Raw genomic sequence first — 18,587 nt, forward strand, 5'->3', positions numbered from 1 at the left:
ACTGCTTCCACTTATATCCACAGTATAAGCACTAACCTCACTTCTAAATAAAAAAAAAAGTCGTGAAATGCAATAAAAACAGGAATCTATGATTTAGTATCTCTCCTAAAACTTTAATTACCCGACAAAAGTACAAAAAAATTGCTTTGGCTGACCAACATAATTGTAATTTGTAATAATAAAAAAATTATTTAATACCTGCAACACACTTAAAGAAAGTTGGAACAGAAACAAAATAACAGTGTAAACTTTTTAGAGCATTACAGTTCCACTGTTCCACAACAATCAGGTGAATTGGTAACAGGTATCAGGATTGAGTTTAACAGAAGGATCCACCAAAGGCTCTGAACATATTTCAATGCAAGACCTTTATGCCTTACGCTGTACACAATACAGGAAATCCAGAAAGATTCAGGAAATCTCAAGTAAAATTTATTTGTGTAGCACTTTTTACAATGAACATTGTCTCAAAGCAACTTCACAGAATCCAGCACCGACAGACCAAAAACCCCTGTCGAGCAAGCCAATGGTGACGGTAAAAAGGGAAAACTCCCTTACAATTACAGGAAGAAACCTTGAGTGGAACCAGACTCAGCAGGGACCTCTCTCCTTCTTGGGTGAATGTTAAATGTGCATGACCTTTGAACTGGCATTGCATGAAAAGCCATCATGCTACCATAAGGTCACATGGGCTTGGGAGTACTTCAGTGAATTGCTGTCACTCAACACGTTCCACCAATGCATCAACAAATGCAACCTGAAACTTTATTATGCAAAGAGAAAGCTGTACATCAATTCTATGCAGAAACTCTTATCCTGGGAAGTCCATGCTTATTTCAGCAAAATAATGCAAAGCTTATTCTTCACATGCTACAATAGCGTGTTTTTTATGAACAAGATTATAATGACTATTATTATTACTATTAGTAGTAGTAGTGGTGTTATTACTAGGGATGTAACGATGCACCACAACTTCCACAAGACAGTTAAAAATCGATTCACATGTGTAACGATTCAAATCGGTTTACACGTATGCCGAATCATTATTCACTTTAAACAGCGGAGGGCACTGGCGCTATTCACCTTGCCTGGTTGACGTCACTACAGGGTTGCCAGGTTCAGAATTTTCCAGCCAAATTATTTGTTCATTATTAGTTTTTTTTCCACAAAAAGGGAAATGTGCAGCATTGTTTTGCACAGTTTGTACCTACCTCAAAAATAAAAGGACATTCATTATTTTGATAAATATAAGATTTAAGACTTTGTCATAATCTGTCTTAAATTTAATTTTGTTTAAAAAATTGGGAAAAAAATCATATTATGAACCCAGTATCGTGAATCGCATCGCATCGTGGGTAGAGTGTATTGTTATATCCCTAGTTATTACAATGCATAAATTGGAGTGAGGGGCACAAAACCTGGACCAATGAACAATGAAAACATTTTGGTCAAAGTCAGATTTTAGCAAATAACAACTAACAAATATAAACAACCTTTTCAGGACAATAATTTCCCCATTCATACAGCTTTAATTGTACATGTAGAAAAGTGCTACAGAATAGTGTGTGTGTAGAGAGAGAGAGAGAGAGAGCTCACATTGAGAACTGTCTGAGTTTGGCCTCTATGCTGCGGTGTCTCATACACATCCTGGTCAGAGCTGAACCGATGTCCCTGGTTCCACCTGCAATAGACAGACAGGCACACACACACACACACACACACACAAGTGATGTATGAATATATGCCTTTGAACTAAAGACAGAGAGGTAAGCAATGTATTACTTCTTATTAAGGTAAAGGTGTGTATTGTGTCCTGATTTTATTGCAAACTCAGTGTACACTCGGTCTCCTTTACCAGTTTCACAAGGGCATAGGACAGAAATTAGGTCAGGGCCTTGGACTTACTACAGCACACACGTTGGAGATGGCTTTAATGCTGGCACAGCAGGTCATATTAAGACCCCACAGCACCATAAACGTTTTTTAACTTTACTTGCACTCGCAGTATGTGAGACGTTTGGAATACTTTCCCCGCGTCTGTGTGTGTTTTCTTTGGGTACTCCTGCTTTCCCACCTGCCAAAAAATGCAGTGGTTGGATTGGCAGTTCTGAATTTGCACTTGGGGTGAGTGAGATGCTTTGCAATGGACTGGTGCACTATCAAGTAGGGATGCATCGATACCATTTTTTCCCAACCGAGTACGAGTACAAGTACATGTATTTTAGTACGCGCCGATACCGATACCGATACCTATTTAGAATGATGCAATCTGGAGCATTATGGAAGAGTGTACTGTAGTTTTTAGTGTAAAATAGTGCAGTGGAACAGTTGCTTGGGTTGCCATCACTAATTGTAAAAAACAAAAAACACCGCACAGACATCATTGAGAAAGCTTCTGGCAAGCTAACCTAAACGTTCATTAATAAACGCACGTAATGAACGTTGTGCACATCATACATGCGATGCGATTCTGCTGATTGAAATATTTACTTTAAAAGGATAATACAGTCCCGATCCCATCTGAGCCGATTCTATCAGCACATCCGTTCGTGGTTCACCTCGGTAAATCGTAAACGACTCTGAGTCGGCTCCCGCTCTGTGGTAATAACCAGTATAATTAAGCCTGAGCTTTATAAGGTAAGCGAGTCACACAAAATGTTCTGTAGTAGTTGGTGTTTATTTACAACCGCATCATTTATTATAACAGTAAACACGGAGAGATGACTGAGAAAAGAAGCTTAAAATGAGTCGACTCCTGAATCACTTGTATCGACACTGTGAACAGAGTATTGAACACAAACACGTCCTATAACAGCGGTCGCTGCTTTTGTAACCGGTTATCTTCGCTGTTAGCTCTATTTTGAAGGTTTTTTTTTTTTTCTAACGGAACTAAATAACATTAAACGTGCGTGTGAGCGTGGTCAGTGAGAATAATTCAATCTGTCTCCCGTGGGTGAAAAATAAATTGCTTTAGTTTTAGAAGTAAAAAAATCTCGTAATGTCACGCCCCCCCAGACAAGCACTGCCGCCCCACAGGTTGAAAATCCCTGCGTTAACGCAGTAACGTGCACTAGGTACAAGGTATCGGATGTTTAGTATCGGAGCCTCGTTTACGAGTACGAGTACGAGTTAATGAGCGCGGTATCGGGCTAATACCCGATACTAGTATCGGTACTCATGCATCTCTACTATCAAGTGTGCATTCCTGCCTTGGTAACCTCAAAAGTGTCCGCCAGCACCAAAGGTCAAAACGCATCGATATTCTTCCAGTCCTGCTTTTTTAGTGGCCAGCTTTCACATCCATGAATGTAAATGAATGACACTGCGGGAATGTTATGCACTGTAGTATAAGTCACATGAAAATCCAAACTAGTTCGCTGTATCTGACACTTTTAATGCAAACCCCCACCCCTTGACAATAACAAACAATGTATGTGTCAAAAAAAGAGGTGCTCACACAGAGGTTAATATGCTGGCTACAAAGTCTGGATTCCGGGGTTTGAATCTCAGCAGTGCTATCAGCCGGTCGAGAGTCTATACATGCACGGTTGTCTATGTCTGAGATGAGAGAGACGACTGAACATCCCAGCCATTGGTAGTAGTCCCAAGTCTTGACAAAATAAGTGTAAAATAGGTGTAAAACTGTGCCAAATCAGGTATATTAATCAGAATAATCTGCTGTTGAGACCCCATAAATACCAGAGCAGCCAACAGAAAAAGTAATCACTTTATTAGACATTTTTTTTCTGTTGGCTGCCTTTTTAACACAGCAGCAGGATTATTGGACTGATTCCATCTTATTTGTTCTATGCAATACAAAAGTAAACGTGGCAGTAAAATTTATACACTAATTTACTCCAAAATAATATTAGAATACATTTAAAACCATTTTCATAAAGATTTTTGAAAGAAATCGACAGCCATAAGGCACAATGTCACTGTGTGTGTGTGTTTGTGTGTATGTGTGTGTTTGTGTGTGTTGCTCTACTGAGGTGCGTAATATGTTTCTTTCCCTTCTGCTCCTCTCAGCGTGTGTGAAAGAGACAGTGAGACAAGAAGCGAAGGAGAAAGATACAATCACAGATGTCCAGTAAACACATGCTGACCATAAAAAGGAGAGACTGAATAAAACTCGAGGGTTTCTCAGATAAGAAAGACTTGATTGAGTGAAAAGATGGACTGATATTGGATACGATTTTTTTAAATGCATCTTTCCTCTAATCTAGTCGTATCCAATTACCCAATCGCATTTTCACCAACTCTACTGCTGCTGACCGCACCAACACACACCCACTGTCATGATGTGCTTCCAACTTTGTAGCGACAGTTTGGAAAAGGTTCATTTCTGTTTAAGCAAGACTCTGCACAAAGCAAGGTCCGTACAGACATGTCTGGTGAGTGTGGTAAAGAGGAACCCTGACCACAACCCTAATGTACACCTATAGGATGAATTTAAAGATCAATTGTAAGCCAAGCCTTTTTGCCCAACATCACAACACAACCTCACAAAATGATTTCGACTAACTAGGCACAATTTCTCACCTGCACAATTTCTAGAAACCTTCCCAGAACAGTGGGGGGTCAACTCCAAATTAATGGCCATGCTTTTGGAATAAATGTCCAACAGGCTTATGGTCCAGTTTCCACTTACTTATGGCTGTATTCTGTTTATTCTGTGTGTGTAATATGCACAAGTTTGGGCACCACATGTCACATTTAGGGGTGGGGCGAAGCACTGACGTAATCAATGTAATCGATTACAAAAATATGTTGATTTGCAAAAACGTGCAACAACACATCACAAAGATGGCCACGCCCTCTGAAAACATGGATTTCTCTGAGGAGCAAGTTGCGGCTAAAAAATCTCATACACAAGCATCTAAGGTGTGGAAGTGTTTTTGACAAAAAAGAAAAAAAGAAAAACGGAGCTCCCAGAAGAAATCCACACAGACACATGGAGAACATGCAAACTCCACACAGAAAACCCAGACTTCTCCACCTTCTCAAATCAGGACCTTCTTGCTGTGAGGCGACAATGCTACCCACAGAGTCACCGTTTGTAATATTATCTTAAAAATGTAAAGTATTGTAAAATTAGTGCATGTTCACGTTTGTGTAACTTAAATCTATGTCAAGTTTGAGGTAATGTCCAAGTTCATTGTTTCTTAGTACTGCTTTATAAATACTTAAACGCTTGCTGATGATGTTTATGTTACATTCATAGAAATAAGTAAAGGAATCCCAGTGTAGCACTTTACTGCTCTCCTAACCCCGATTACTATAAATACTGCAGTAATCTATACAGGAGTCAGTCTACATTCTGCTTCTCTTAAGTACCAGCACTGACACCCGGCCTGTGTATAGCACTGCAATGCAGCAGCACCTCCCTTCTTCATCACACACAGTGTGTGTGTGTGTGTGTGTGTGATGGTCTAGGGCTACTTTTTTCTGCAGGACCTGGACAACTTGTCATAAGCGGGACATCGATCGAAGCACACAAGCAGGTCCACTTCTGAATGGCTCAAAAGAAACAAAATGAAGGTTTTGAAGTGGCCGAGTTCAATTCCATTGCTATGGAAAGACCTTAAACAGGCAGTTCGTCCTCGAAAACCCTCCGATGTTGGAGAATAAAACAATTTTGCAAACAAGAGTGGGCCAAAATTCCTCCACAGAGATGTACGACTCATCAGAATTAACTGGTGGTTACATAATTAATAGTCGTTTGTCTACTTGTGCCTATTACTAATGCTAACCGACGGCAGATGTTAGCAACGGTTAATGGGATGTGCTGACCTTTGAAAAAGACAGCTGGTCCAGGACCAACACACACACACACAGGCATGTGCAGCTCATCCCAGTCATCTTAAAAATCTAAGCTAAATGTGTGTGTACAGAAACATTCCTCTTGTATAGGGGTCAGACAGTGGCATCTCACATTCTCTCTATAAATAACATAAACATGAAATCCACCCCCACACAACCTGGTATAGAAGTACTAATCATACCTAGCATAGTCTTATGTTACATTCCTAGTCGATGAGCCTGCTTAAAGCGAGGTCGTAGCCATGAAATAAACTTTGGGAAGGGGTCAAATTTACTAGGCAGAAGAAGAGGAGGTGGTTCCTGACATTATAAAACATTCCAGCAACATCAACAACTGATGGGACTGCTGATGAATTGTAACATTATACAAAGCAGTATATTGGGGGGATATTTGACCATATGACCATATTTTAATATTGGGGGGGGTGTCAGTGTTCAGTGTTGTGCTGTGATTACAGGACTGCAATATAGACAGACAGACAGACAGACAGACAGACAGACAGACAGATAGATAACAGAGGCCTGTTACACTAACCTATCATCTAGGTTCAAATCTCATTGGGGCTATCGAACGCCCGGGCATCTACACAAACATGATTGGCTATCTCTAAGGGGAGATGGCCGAAGCCATGCCATGTATTGGCGTACTGTCCAGTGAAACCAGGCCCACTGAAAGCCTGACCAGATTAATGAGATCGGTGAAAATAAAATGGAAAACAAAACATTGATTCTTCAGAAAGTAAACATCGGGGGGGAATGGAAGAGGCCCTGCGATGGACTGGTGTCCTGTCCAGGGTGTGATCCTGGGGAAGCCAGACCCAAAGCAACCTTGACCAGATTGAAGTGGTGGTCGAACATGAAATCAATAAAATCAATTTTTTGGACTCAATTCCATTTCAGAATGAGTTTCTGTAACATAAGACTGGTGCAAGTATTTTCACACTGGTATATTTAGTAACACAGCATACTGTTAATATCCTGAGGATGTTAAATGTGTGTAATCCTTTACCATGGGCCAAAGTCTGCTCTAAATAGCACAAAAAAGGAGCCACCTCGTGAAGTTTACTGGAAAAGTAAAGTTTTTACAAGGTTCATGCACTGAGCAAAAACACAACAACATGACACACATAAATTAGAAGCCAAAAAACAGCAATTGTTCCAATCTGATTCTGGGTTCTGGACCTGAGGGCTGTGGCTGAACAGAACTGAAATAGAAATAAGGGAGTTATTAGCTAGGGATGTCCCGATCACGTTTTTTTTGTTCCCGTTCCCGATCATTAATTTTGATCCCGATCCGATACCGAGTCTCAAAGCGATACTTGTATTTTCTAGATATTGTCTAGATAAGAACTAGATAATACTGTTCACACAGTGCACACTTCAAGTACATTACAGTTATTCACATTAATACAATGTACATGTTTAACAACTGAATAGCTCTGCAGTGCTGTAGGTAAAAAATTGCCTGCATCCAAGCTATAACTTAATGCTCTTTTATTTTTACAAAATAAAAGTAAACAAACCTAGTGCAGCATTGTAGTAAAAATGAAGTGAGATAATTACAGTTTCATTTTGAACTTTACATTAAAAGAACATAATTCTGTTTAATGCAGTGATACACTAAAAATGAACAGAAATCTCCACTCACAAGTGGTGTAGCAGCTTAACTTGAATATAAAAAAACAAATAAGTTACTTAACAGCATTACAGTAAAACCTGAATACCAAAATAAAATGGAAAGTCACTCTTTTGTTATGAAGGAAAGCCAGTTCTTAAAGTGCTTGTATTGTGACAGTGGTTTGATGGACGTTTCTACGCGAAGTGAGTGTGTTTTGACCCTTTGGGGCTTCCATAGTGCATGGGATAGCGTGCTCGGCTCTAGCTGTCCGCTATTCGGAATAAGTTAATAAAGTGTTCTGCTCCCGACAATTAGTGAATATACCGTGTATTTATTTCTTTATTAAGCGAGTGCATCACTACGACGCTCGGTTACATAACTAAGCCAATCAGAGTGCTTGATACTGAGATGTCGTTCAGTCTTGTAACACATAAATTCGTAAAAGCTGTACGTTATGGTCCTGAAGTTCTCACACTCGGATTAAAAGTTATTGTTTTGTAAACCGGTGTAAAACAAAAGATCGGGATTACGATCGGCATTAGTAAAGTTAAAAAATGCCTTGATCGGCCCCGATTCCGATCTTTGAGATCGGATCGGGACATCCCTATTATTAGCAAAAGAATCACACACAGACTGCATGTAGCAGAGAATAAATGTGTGAAGCAAAGAATAAAAAATCAACTGCCCAAAGGCAGGATTTGGAAACTACACTTAAAGCATCAGGAGTGCACATGCTGTAGTGTGAGCCAGCTGGCTCAGTGGCAAACACGAGAAAAGGGCCAACCAAGCCCGGTAGCAAGTGAGCAGAGAAACCAACTCACTCAGTGAATCAGAATGAGGAATTAACACACTGTCTGAAGCTAAAAATGAGTCAGGTGACTGATCCAGACTCTAAGATATATTTTTCTAAGCAGGAAGTAAAACTAAGGAAGCGGACTTGCAACTGTTTACAGTAAACAGGACAATAGGCAGTTAACAAGAGAGCTCTTTCTGAAAAAATAGCTGGGTATCGCAACTCTGGCTGTCTGTCTTACCGACGGGGTCGATAACAGAGCAAAGACTCAGTGCTATTAAACGCTGGGATGTTTGTTTGTTTATTAGGATTTTAACGTCATGGTTTTACATAGAGATGGGACGATCGGGGTTTTTGGCACCGATTCCGATCTGCGATCTCCTTTCAGGGACATCTGCCGATAGCCGATTGCGATCGGGGGGGGGGGGGGGGGGGGGGGGGGGGTTAGCAGTAAATAAAATAAATAAACTTAAAAAGAGCCTCAGTGAAGATAAACCGGAGCAGCGCGCGCGCGTGTTTGTGTGTGTGTGTGCGCCTTTAGAAGATACGCTTTGTTCACAGTATCGCTATAAGTGATTCATTGATTCACGAGTCATTTTTCGCGAAGCGTAAGTTTCTCTTCTCAGTTATCTCTCCGTGTTTACTGTTATTAATTAAATGTCGTGGTTTAAAATAAACACCAGCTACTACAGAACATTTTGTGTGACTCTTACATTAAAAAGCTTCATTAAAAAGCTTAATTAAACTGCTATTACCACAGATCTGTAACCGACCGTCAGACTCGTTCCGTCTAAGGAGCTAAAAGTTCAGCAGATGATCCTGAACTAACGAATTTGGTAATGAATAAACTTTTGCCTCTGATTGGCTCTGTAACGTTTTCTGTTCTCATCTACATCACAAGTAAGAACCGCTTACGATTTACCGAAGTGAACCAGGAGTTTATATAACGTGCTGATAGAATCGACTCAGATGTGACCGGGTTGAATTATCTTTTTAAAGTAAATATTACAATCAGCAAAATTACATCGTATGTATGATGCACAACGTTAATGATGTTATTTTAGGTCATGAAGAGCTTTCACTGTGGTTTCTGTACGATTGTTGTTGAATGGTGATGTGATGGTTGGCGCTTCGTAGCTCAAAGTCTGGATCAATCCACTGAGCTGTTAACTTAACGTGATCTTTATATATCACACGATCGGATCGGCTACTTTTAGGAAATATCGCCGATCGCCGATAGCATATTTTGATTAAAAATCGGCCGATACCGATTCATAGCCGATCGATCGTCCCATCTCTAGTTTTACACTCTTTGGTTACATTCATGACAGGAACGGTAGTTACTCGTTACACAAGGTTCATCAGTTCACAAGGTTTTATCAAACACAGTCATGGACAATTTAGTATCTCCAATTCACCTCACTTGCATGTCTTTGGACTGTGGGAGGAAACCGGAGCACCCGGAGGAAACCCACACGGACACAGGGAGAACATGCAAACTCCACACAGAAAGGACCCGGACCGCCCCGCCTGGGGATCGAACCCGGGACAGTGCTACCCACTTAGCCACCGTGCCGCCCAACGCTGGGATGTGTAGTTCTCTTAGAACAATGGGGAGTTCTAATCTTCTTGCAGCAATAAAAAAATGATCGAGGGAGAGTCACCTGTTACAGAAGAATGTGCTTGCATGGTGTCTGGTACAACACTGTGATAAGTCATTTCAATTTGAAATACGCTCAACAATAATTCAAACACTAGACAGTCAATATACAGGGTATAATGTATGAAACAGTGCAAAACATTCAGGTGTAGGATTTAGCATGATCTCTATCTTAGCTCAGCGCTTTATATCATCACGGCCATCAGCACTGGTGGCTTAACTGGACAGACTCTGCTGCACCTCACTGCTTCTACATTGTTAAATGATGCTGTTTGATTTACACATTAAGTTCTGGTTTCAGTCCCATCGTTATTAATTAACCATACGCATACAGAGAGAGAGAGAGAGAACGAGAGAGAACGAGAGAGAGAGAGAGATGCTAACCTTCATCTGCTAATCTTTCTCCTTTCTCCAAGTATTAGAAATATAAAGTGAATATGGATTAGTCATCATTAGTAACATGATGTTTGGGAAGTCTTAGCAAAAGTAGTGAAAGGTAGCTCTGTTCAAAGCTGTTCCTAATCTGGTGATTTTTTCTATCCATGACAGCTTACAATTATAGTTATGAGAGCGTAACAGGGCGGGTCTCGTCAGGTTTGAGTCCCACACATGCAAGAATTGAAAATGAACCCAATTTGCAGGATGATTAACCAAGGTAGAACAAAACAGTGACTAAAAAGCCTAAAACAAAAAGGGTAATGGAAAACTAAATGCGGTGGCCAAAATAACAAAAACAAAGTAACAAAAGAAAGGCAAAAAATCCATGGGTCCATAAGTGGAGAAAAGGGCAGTTAGGCCACTCATCAAGGGTGATGCCCAGAAAAGGCTGTGACAGTGGATGAGCTCACAAAAAGACATTTTTCCCACGCCAGCATAAAATTGGAACGAATCTGGCATAAATAACGGAGCTGCCAACTCTGTGAGGAAGAAACCATAAATAAAAAAAAAGAAAACTTCCACCTTGAGTGAATTTTCGCTCAGGTACGTGTCAGTTAATAGAAACTGACGTCAATCATCTGGCCTCTATTTCCCCTCTGCCAACCGTATTTGGCAAGGCAGAAGGACATGATTCTTAATAGGGATGCACCGATCCGATATTAAGATCGGATATCGGTGCCGATATTACCAAAATGAGATGGATCGGATATCGGATAATTAGGCCGATCCATGGGCCGATACGCTGCCTCAGTAGAGAGGATTCTAATAAGTCAATATTATTCGAACGCGCTACTTAGACAGCGCTTCCATCGGGTTTCGCGTTTAGCATCTTGCCATTAAAACCAATGGATTGAGGTAGCACAGCACGCTAACGTCAATATAACACCTCCCTTCAGGTACCGATAACGGTTACATTTCCTGACAAGCCCGAACTTGCAAATAAAAACACTCGGTACAAGTTTATACAGGTTAAAAATCAGTAATACTTTATTTACGTTTGATAATAACTCCATTCGTTTGTCCGCACCATCAGCCATGTTTATTTTTCTGTGAGAGAAAGAGAGAAGATTTCGAACAGCCTCCTCCTCGGGAGCGCGCACAGGATGACGTAAAATACGCTATGTAGAGCGCGCACTAGCTTTTCGAACACACCCTTTATGTTGAATTGCACTAGATGTTTGCTTGTTTACGGTGTTTGATTACTGATTGTATTGTACCAAGGTATTCGTTTATTCTCAGGTTCTTCTTCCGCTGCTAGAGTTTGAATTACTGTTTACACTACATATTTAAAAAATAAGATTAATTACTGTTTGTGTAACTACTTCAGTTTCAGCTGATACATTTAATTTATTTTAAAATATTTTAAGAAGTTTGCCTTTTTTATTTTTATTATGCTATGTTTATTATTTTATTGACAAATAAATAGCAGTTCAGTACATTTATATCTGTGTTAATTATATTTTGTTTTGCAAGTAATGTTTAAGTCGATCCTGATGCCTTAAGTCTTTCCCACATGATAAAGTATACGGTTTATTAATTCAACAATGGTATCGGATCGGTATCGGGTATCGACCGATATGCAAAGTATATGTATCGGATCGGTATCGGAACTGAAAAAGTTGGATCGGTGCATCCCTAATTCTTAAATCAAAAGACATGATTCTTAAATTGTATGGACAGTAGTAGCTAAGTGAGTAGAGCTCTGTGCTATCAAACAAACAGTTGTGGGTTTGAAACCTGGCTCTGCCAAGCAGCCACTGTTAGGCCTGTGAGCAAGGCCCTTAGCCCTCTTGGCTCCAGGGTTCAGCCGTACCAAACAAGCTGGGAAATGCGGAAAACATTATTTCATTGTTCTGTACATGTGAATATTTTTATTTAAAAAATAAAGGTCATTCAATTGCCCTTTAGCATAATACCAAAGCCACACTAGAGTGGTTGAAGTCCAGATTTCAAGACTGTTAACCTACAGATCCAAATTTGCAAAAACCAATAGGGGCATATCCCAACATGCAACCGCAGCCAGGGATGGTTCGACTCAAGTATCGACTCATAAACAGTTACAGTGTATCACAAAAGTGAGTACACCCCTCACATTTCTGCAAATATTTCATTATATCTTTTCATGGGACAACACTATAGAAATGAAACTTGGATATAACTTAGAGTAGTCAGTGTACAGCTTGTATAGCAGTGTAGATTTACTGTCTTCTGAAAATAACTCAACACACAGCCATTAATGTCTAAATAGCTGGCAACATAAGTGAGTACACCCCACAGTGAACATGTCCAAATTGTGCCCAAATGTGTCGTTGTCCCTCCCTGGTGTCATGTGTCAAGGTCCCAGGTGTGAATGGGGAGCAGGGCTGTTAAATTTGGTGTTTTGGGTACAATTCTCTCATACTAACCACTGGATATTCAACATGGCACCTCATGGCAAAGAACTCTCTGAGGATGTGAGAAATAGAATTGTTGCTCTCCACAAAGATGGCCTGGGCTATAAGAAGATTGCTAACACCCTGAAACTGAGCTACAGCATGGTGGCCAAGGTCATACAGCGGTTTTCCAGGACAGGTTCCACTCGGAACAGGCTTCGCCAGGGTCGACCAAAGAAGTTGAGTCCACGTGTTCGGCATCATATCCAGAGGTTGGCTTTAAAAAATAGACACATGAGTGCTGCCAGCATTGCTGCAGAGGTTGAAGACGTGGGAGGTCAGCCTGTCAGTGCTCAGACCATACGCCGCACACTGCATGTCAGTGCTCAGACCATACGCCGCACACTGCATCAACTCGGTCTGCATGGTCGTCATCCCAGAAGGAAGCTGACGCACAAGAAAGCCCGCAAACAGTTTGCTGAAGACAAGCAGTCCAAGAACATGGATTACTGGAATGCCCTGTGGTCTGACGAGACCAAGATAAACTTGTTTGGCTCAGATGGTGTCCAGCATGTGTGGCGGCGCCCTGGTGAGAAGTACCAAGACAACTGTATCTTGCCTACAGTCAAGCATGGTGGTGGTAGCATCATGGTCTTGGGCTGCATGAGTGTTGCTGGCACTGGGGAGCTGCAGTTCATTGAGGGAAACATGAATTCCAACATGTACTGTGACATTCTGAAACAGAGCATGATCCCCTCCCTTCGAAAACTGGGCCTCATGGCAGTTTTCCAACAGGATAACGACCTCAAACACAACCTCCAAGATGACAACTGCCTTGCTGAGGAAGCTGAAGGTAAAGGTGATGGACTAAACCCAATTGAGCACCTGTGGCGCATCCTCAAGTGGAAGGTGGAGGAGTTCAAGGTGTCTAACATCCACCAGCTCCGTGATGTCATCATGGAGGAGTGGAAGAGGATTCCAGTAGCAACCTGTGCAGCTCTGGTGAATTCCATGCCCAGGAGGGTTAAGGCAGTGCTGGATAATAATGGTGGTCACACAAAATATTGACACTTTGGGCACAATTTGGACATGTTCACTGTGGGGTGTACTCACTTATGTTGCAGCTATTTAGACATTAATGGCTGTGTGTTGAGTTATTTTCAGAAGACAGTAAATCTACACTGCTATACAAGCTGTATACTGACTACTCTAAGTTATATCCAAGTTTCATGTCTATAGTGTTGTCCCATGAAAAGATATAATAAAATATTTGCAGAAATGTGAGGGGTGTACTCACTTTTGTGATACACTGTATGTAAGCAACAAATGTCAAGATGTAATCAACGACATAATGCCAAGTGTAAACATCAAGAGTTACGTACAGGTTCATGAGGACCTGACTTCCTTACCTCTGCTGCTTGTGGCCAGATCTGCTACCTTCTGAAAAGCATCGAGGAAAGCAGCCACTGCCACAACCGTAGCCCTGAGAACAAACACAACACACACTTACTATATTTTCACTTTTATATGCAGTTTTCTTTACTAACAACAATGTTTAAATCTAATCTTTATTATACAGTATTGACAGGACTGGTCTTTCTTTTGTTCCCAACAAACTTAATTATTAGAATGCAGTAAAATATACACCGATCAGCCATAACATTAAAACCACCTCCTTGTTTCTACTCACTGTCCATTTTATCAGCTCCACTTACCATATAGAAGCACTTTGTAGTTCTACAATTACTGACTGTAGTCCATCTGTTTCTCTGCATACTTTGTTAGTCCCCTTTCATGCTGTTCTTCAATGGTCAGGACCCCCACAGGACCACCACAGAGCAGGTATTATTTAGGTGGTGGATCATTCTTAGCACTGCAGTGACACTGACATGGTGGTGGTGTGTTAGTGTGTGTTGTGCTGGTATGAGTGAATCAGACAGAGCAGCGCTGCTGGAGTTTTCAAACACCTCGCTGCAACTGCTGGACTGAGAATAGTCCACCAACCAAAAACAATGGGCAGTGTCCTGTGACCACTGATTAAGGTCTTAAAGATGACCAACTCAAACAGCATCAATAGATGAGCGATCGTCTCTGACTTTACATCTACAAGGTGGACCAACTAGGTAGGAGTGTCTAATAGAGTGGACAGTGAGTGGACACGGTATTTAAAAACTCCAGCAGCGCTGCTGTGTCTGATCAACTCATACAAGCACAACACACACTAACACACCACCACCATGTCCGTGTCACTGCAGTGCTGAGAGTTATCCACCACCCAAATAATACCTGCTCTGTGGTGGTCCTGTTGGGGTCCTGACTAGAGATGCATGAGTACCGATACTGGTATCGGGTATTTGCCCGATACCGCACTCATTAACTTTACGTTAACCTCATTAATGAGGCTCCGATACTAAACATCCGATACCGTGTGCCTAGTGCACGTTGCTGCGTTATGCCTGGTTCACACTACACGATTTTTGCCCTGATTTTCGCTTGGCGCTCGGCGACCGGATCGAGTTTTCTAGCACGTCAGATATCTGATCTGAGATGTGCGACTGGGAATGAGTGCGGTGTCGAACAGCCAATGAGAACGCAGGATACGGTGTGAGGGGAAACGCAGGAGAGAAGTGTAAACAGGTGGGACAGGGGGATAATATAGTTTATATCAGAATACATCTCTACAAAACATAACAACAAAACACCAACATTGCAAAAATATTTATTAACCTCCAACTCACTACAGAACAATCCATGCTATTCGTGTTGCCAAATCCACTCAGATTCATTTATTTTTCCTCCTTGATTTCATCACGTCAGCGCACGAACACTTTGATCACTCGCTACTTGTTGACGTGCATTTTTGGACGTGGTATCATTAAACTTCTCGTCACTTCTCACGTGTGTTTTTGTTTTTAAAAAAACGGTATTCTAAATAGGTATCGGTATCAGCAAGTACAAAAATACATGTACTTGTACTCGGTTGGGAAAAAATGGTATTGATGCATCCCTAGTCCTGACCATTGAAGAACAGCATGAAAGGGGACTAACAAAGCTCAATCTATGAGTATAAGTTCATGACTGCAGTGAAATGTGGCACTTTTCCGTGAAATCTGTGATTTTTGAAAAACGTGAAATTAAGCACATTTTCCCGTGAATTTAGTAGGGCTCTACTAATGAGTAACCACCTCCTTGATGCTACAACACAGACTCCAACTGTCTGGAGGAGGCACCAACACAAGTATCGAAGGATTACGGGGGCATAGCATAGTCCTCCATATGACTCTGTTTAAGAATTCACAGCTGGCCAGTGTAAAGAAGAAACCAACAGCTTCACACATGCTGGAGGGGGCATGTGCTAGGCTTAAGCCCTGCTTGGGCAGCAATGATGACATATCAAGCAGTAATGGTTTTCAGAGTGCAAAAAAGAATTACAGTATATAGACAAAAGTATTGGGACACCCCTTTCTAATTGAATTCATGTGTTTCAGCCACAACAATTGCTAACAGGTGTATACATTAATTATAACATCAACTGAGACTTTTGTAACCAACATATAAGTCACTCACTGGTTTTCAAAATGGGATGTCCAACAAGCTCATGGTCACATGTCCAAATACTATTCACCATATAGTGTAGATGTACCCAATTTATAGCAATGCAAAAAAGGGAAAACATTTTTTCCATAATCGCCAATCAATGAACACACACACACACACAGGGCTGAAATCTAAGATCAATAATTAAAATGCCCATGTTTTTGCAAACCATCAAATTAGCGGTCAGTTGAGGCCTATATGGTGTAGTTTATATGGCTTTGTATGAGGAGTATGTGGTTTATGTGTAGCTGTTTTAATAGCAAAAAAAATTCTCCTGCATGATCCTCCTGCTCAGTAATGTTCAGTAGTGCTGAACACATTCCCAGCTGACACATGTCACATGAGATGTGATTCAACATTCATGAAAGAGAAGTTTTAGTGTGATACGTGAGCTTTCTGAGACAGCAGCTGTCCTGCACATACGCTGCAACATGATCACTTTTACCATGATGACTGTACGCACAGTTACAACACACCAGCACTGCACTTACACTTTCATACAGACCAAGGTGTGTGTACATGTACACACTCACAGAATTCTCTACAGCACTGAACATCACATGCTCTTTCTATGCTGTATTAAGGAAATGAACTAAGTCATACTGAAACAGATTTGTAAATACATTTTACACTTACCTTAATTGTTTGGGAAATGAGCATTGTGTTTCAACTTCAAAGTGGACCACCCAGGTATATATTAAATGTTGGGTTTAAGGTAGTTACTTGTGGTTCATGTGTTGATTGCAGCAGATTTGATTAGCATGAAGACCTGAGTAACTTTAATCAGAGCCAACATATTGTGGCTAGACGACTGAGCTGAAGTGTTTCAGAAACTCCAAGTGGTGCTCACACGCAACCGTGACAAGTAGCTACCAATAATGGTTGAGGAGGGACATGCCACAAACCAGCTGTTGGGACTCCTTGATGCCAGAGGACATGAAGGCTATGGCATCTGGTAGCGACCAACAGAAGAGCTACTGTAGCTCAAACTACAGATGAGTTTAACACTGTTGATGAGTTGAATGTGTAACAACACACACTGCAACAAACCCATCTGTGACCAATCAGGAATCAAATTCTACAACTTCTAAAAATAGATATTTTATCTTTCGGCTGCTTCTGTATTTAGGAGTCACCCCAGCTGATCTGGTCCACATACCAGACATGGCACAGTTTTTATGCAGAATGCCTTTCATGATGTAAGCCTCCTATTTTTATCCAGGATTGAGACTCAGTATCTAAGCTTTTTCAGCCATCCACCACTCGATGTAAGTCTGTCATGTCCATGCAGATGCCTGAGCAGACCAGCACAGTTTACCGGTGTGCCACCCGACTTTTGAAATCTTTGAAACTTGACGCTAGGGTTGGGCGGTATGATGGTATTACGGTATTTAAAAATGCTGACGGTATTTTAAAAATGTGAAGCGCCAAATTTCTGCTTAAGGTCCACCCTGAAAACGGAGACTTTAAGACCTGCGCGCATCCACAGTAAGGGAGGGGCGGGAGTTGTGGGCGATTGGAGCTCACTGATTGGTTGTGGGGGTGCTCACTTTTTGAGGCGATAAGACAAAAGCTAAGGAGCGCACATCTACATAGGGTCTGTTCAAACACCAAGTGAGCTGCCTTGCTGTCTTACTGCCTACATAGGCAGCTGCCTCAGTAGAGAGGATTCTATTAAGTCAATGACTTATTATAACGCAGGTTATTCGAACGCACTACTTAGACAGCGATTCCATCGGGTTCTGCTTGCTAAGCTAACAGTTAGCATCTTGCCATTCAAAACCATGGGATGGGGTGGCACAACGCGCTAGCATGTCAATATAACATCTCCGTGTACCGAATACGGTTACATTCACTGACAAGCCCGAACTTGCAAAAAAACACACTTGTGCAAGTTTATACAATTAATATTATCTCTGTGAGTGTGAGTGTGTGTGTGTGTGTGTGTGTGTGTGTGTGTGTGTCGTGCTCACTCTTCGCGATACTCGGATTTCGGATTTGAATTCCGACAATAAACAGCTTTTATTATGACTGATTAATTCCCCGAACTGATGTGAAGCAGAATTGGTGCATTACAGCCAATTAGAACGGCGCAAAAATGAAAAGAACATATAAAACATATATATAACGGTTCCCAGAGATGCGACTCGGTTCATTTGAAAGAGCCGTTCAATAGAATCGGATCGCTCGCGAACGACCCATTACTAACAGAGAGACGTCCGCACGATACCAGGTAATACCGTATACCGCGGTATTTTATGAAGACGGTATGACAGTATGAAAATC

General features: G+C 41.2%; 1 protein-coding gene across 2 annotated transcripts in view; it reads right to left on the reverse strand.

Annotated features, from left to right (window-relative positions):
• LOC134301967 (protein MTSS 1-like) overlaps positions 1–18,587 on the reverse strand; it is a 55,442-nt gene that overhangs the window by 27,600 nt on the left and 9,255 nt on the right. For both annotated transcript variants that reach the window (XM_062986948.1, XM_062987027.1), the window contains exons 4-5: positions 14,114–14,187; positions 1,597–1,681 (exon numbers count right to left, since the gene is read on the reverse strand). In XM_062986948.1, the coding sequence (XP_062843018.1) occupies positions 1,597–1,681; positions 14,114–14,187 (159 nt within the window). The remainder of the gene's footprint in view (positions 1–1,596; positions 1,682–14,113; positions 14,188–18,587) is intronic.

The sequence above is a fragment of the Trichomycterus rosablanca genome, chromosome 1 (assembly GCF_030014385.1).
Source record: "Trichomycterus rosablanca isolate fTriRos1 chromosome 1, fTriRos1.hap1, whole genome shotgun sequence".
NCBI lineage: Eukaryota > Metazoa > Chordata > Actinopteri > Siluriformes > Trichomycteridae > Trichomycterus > Trichomycterus rosablanca.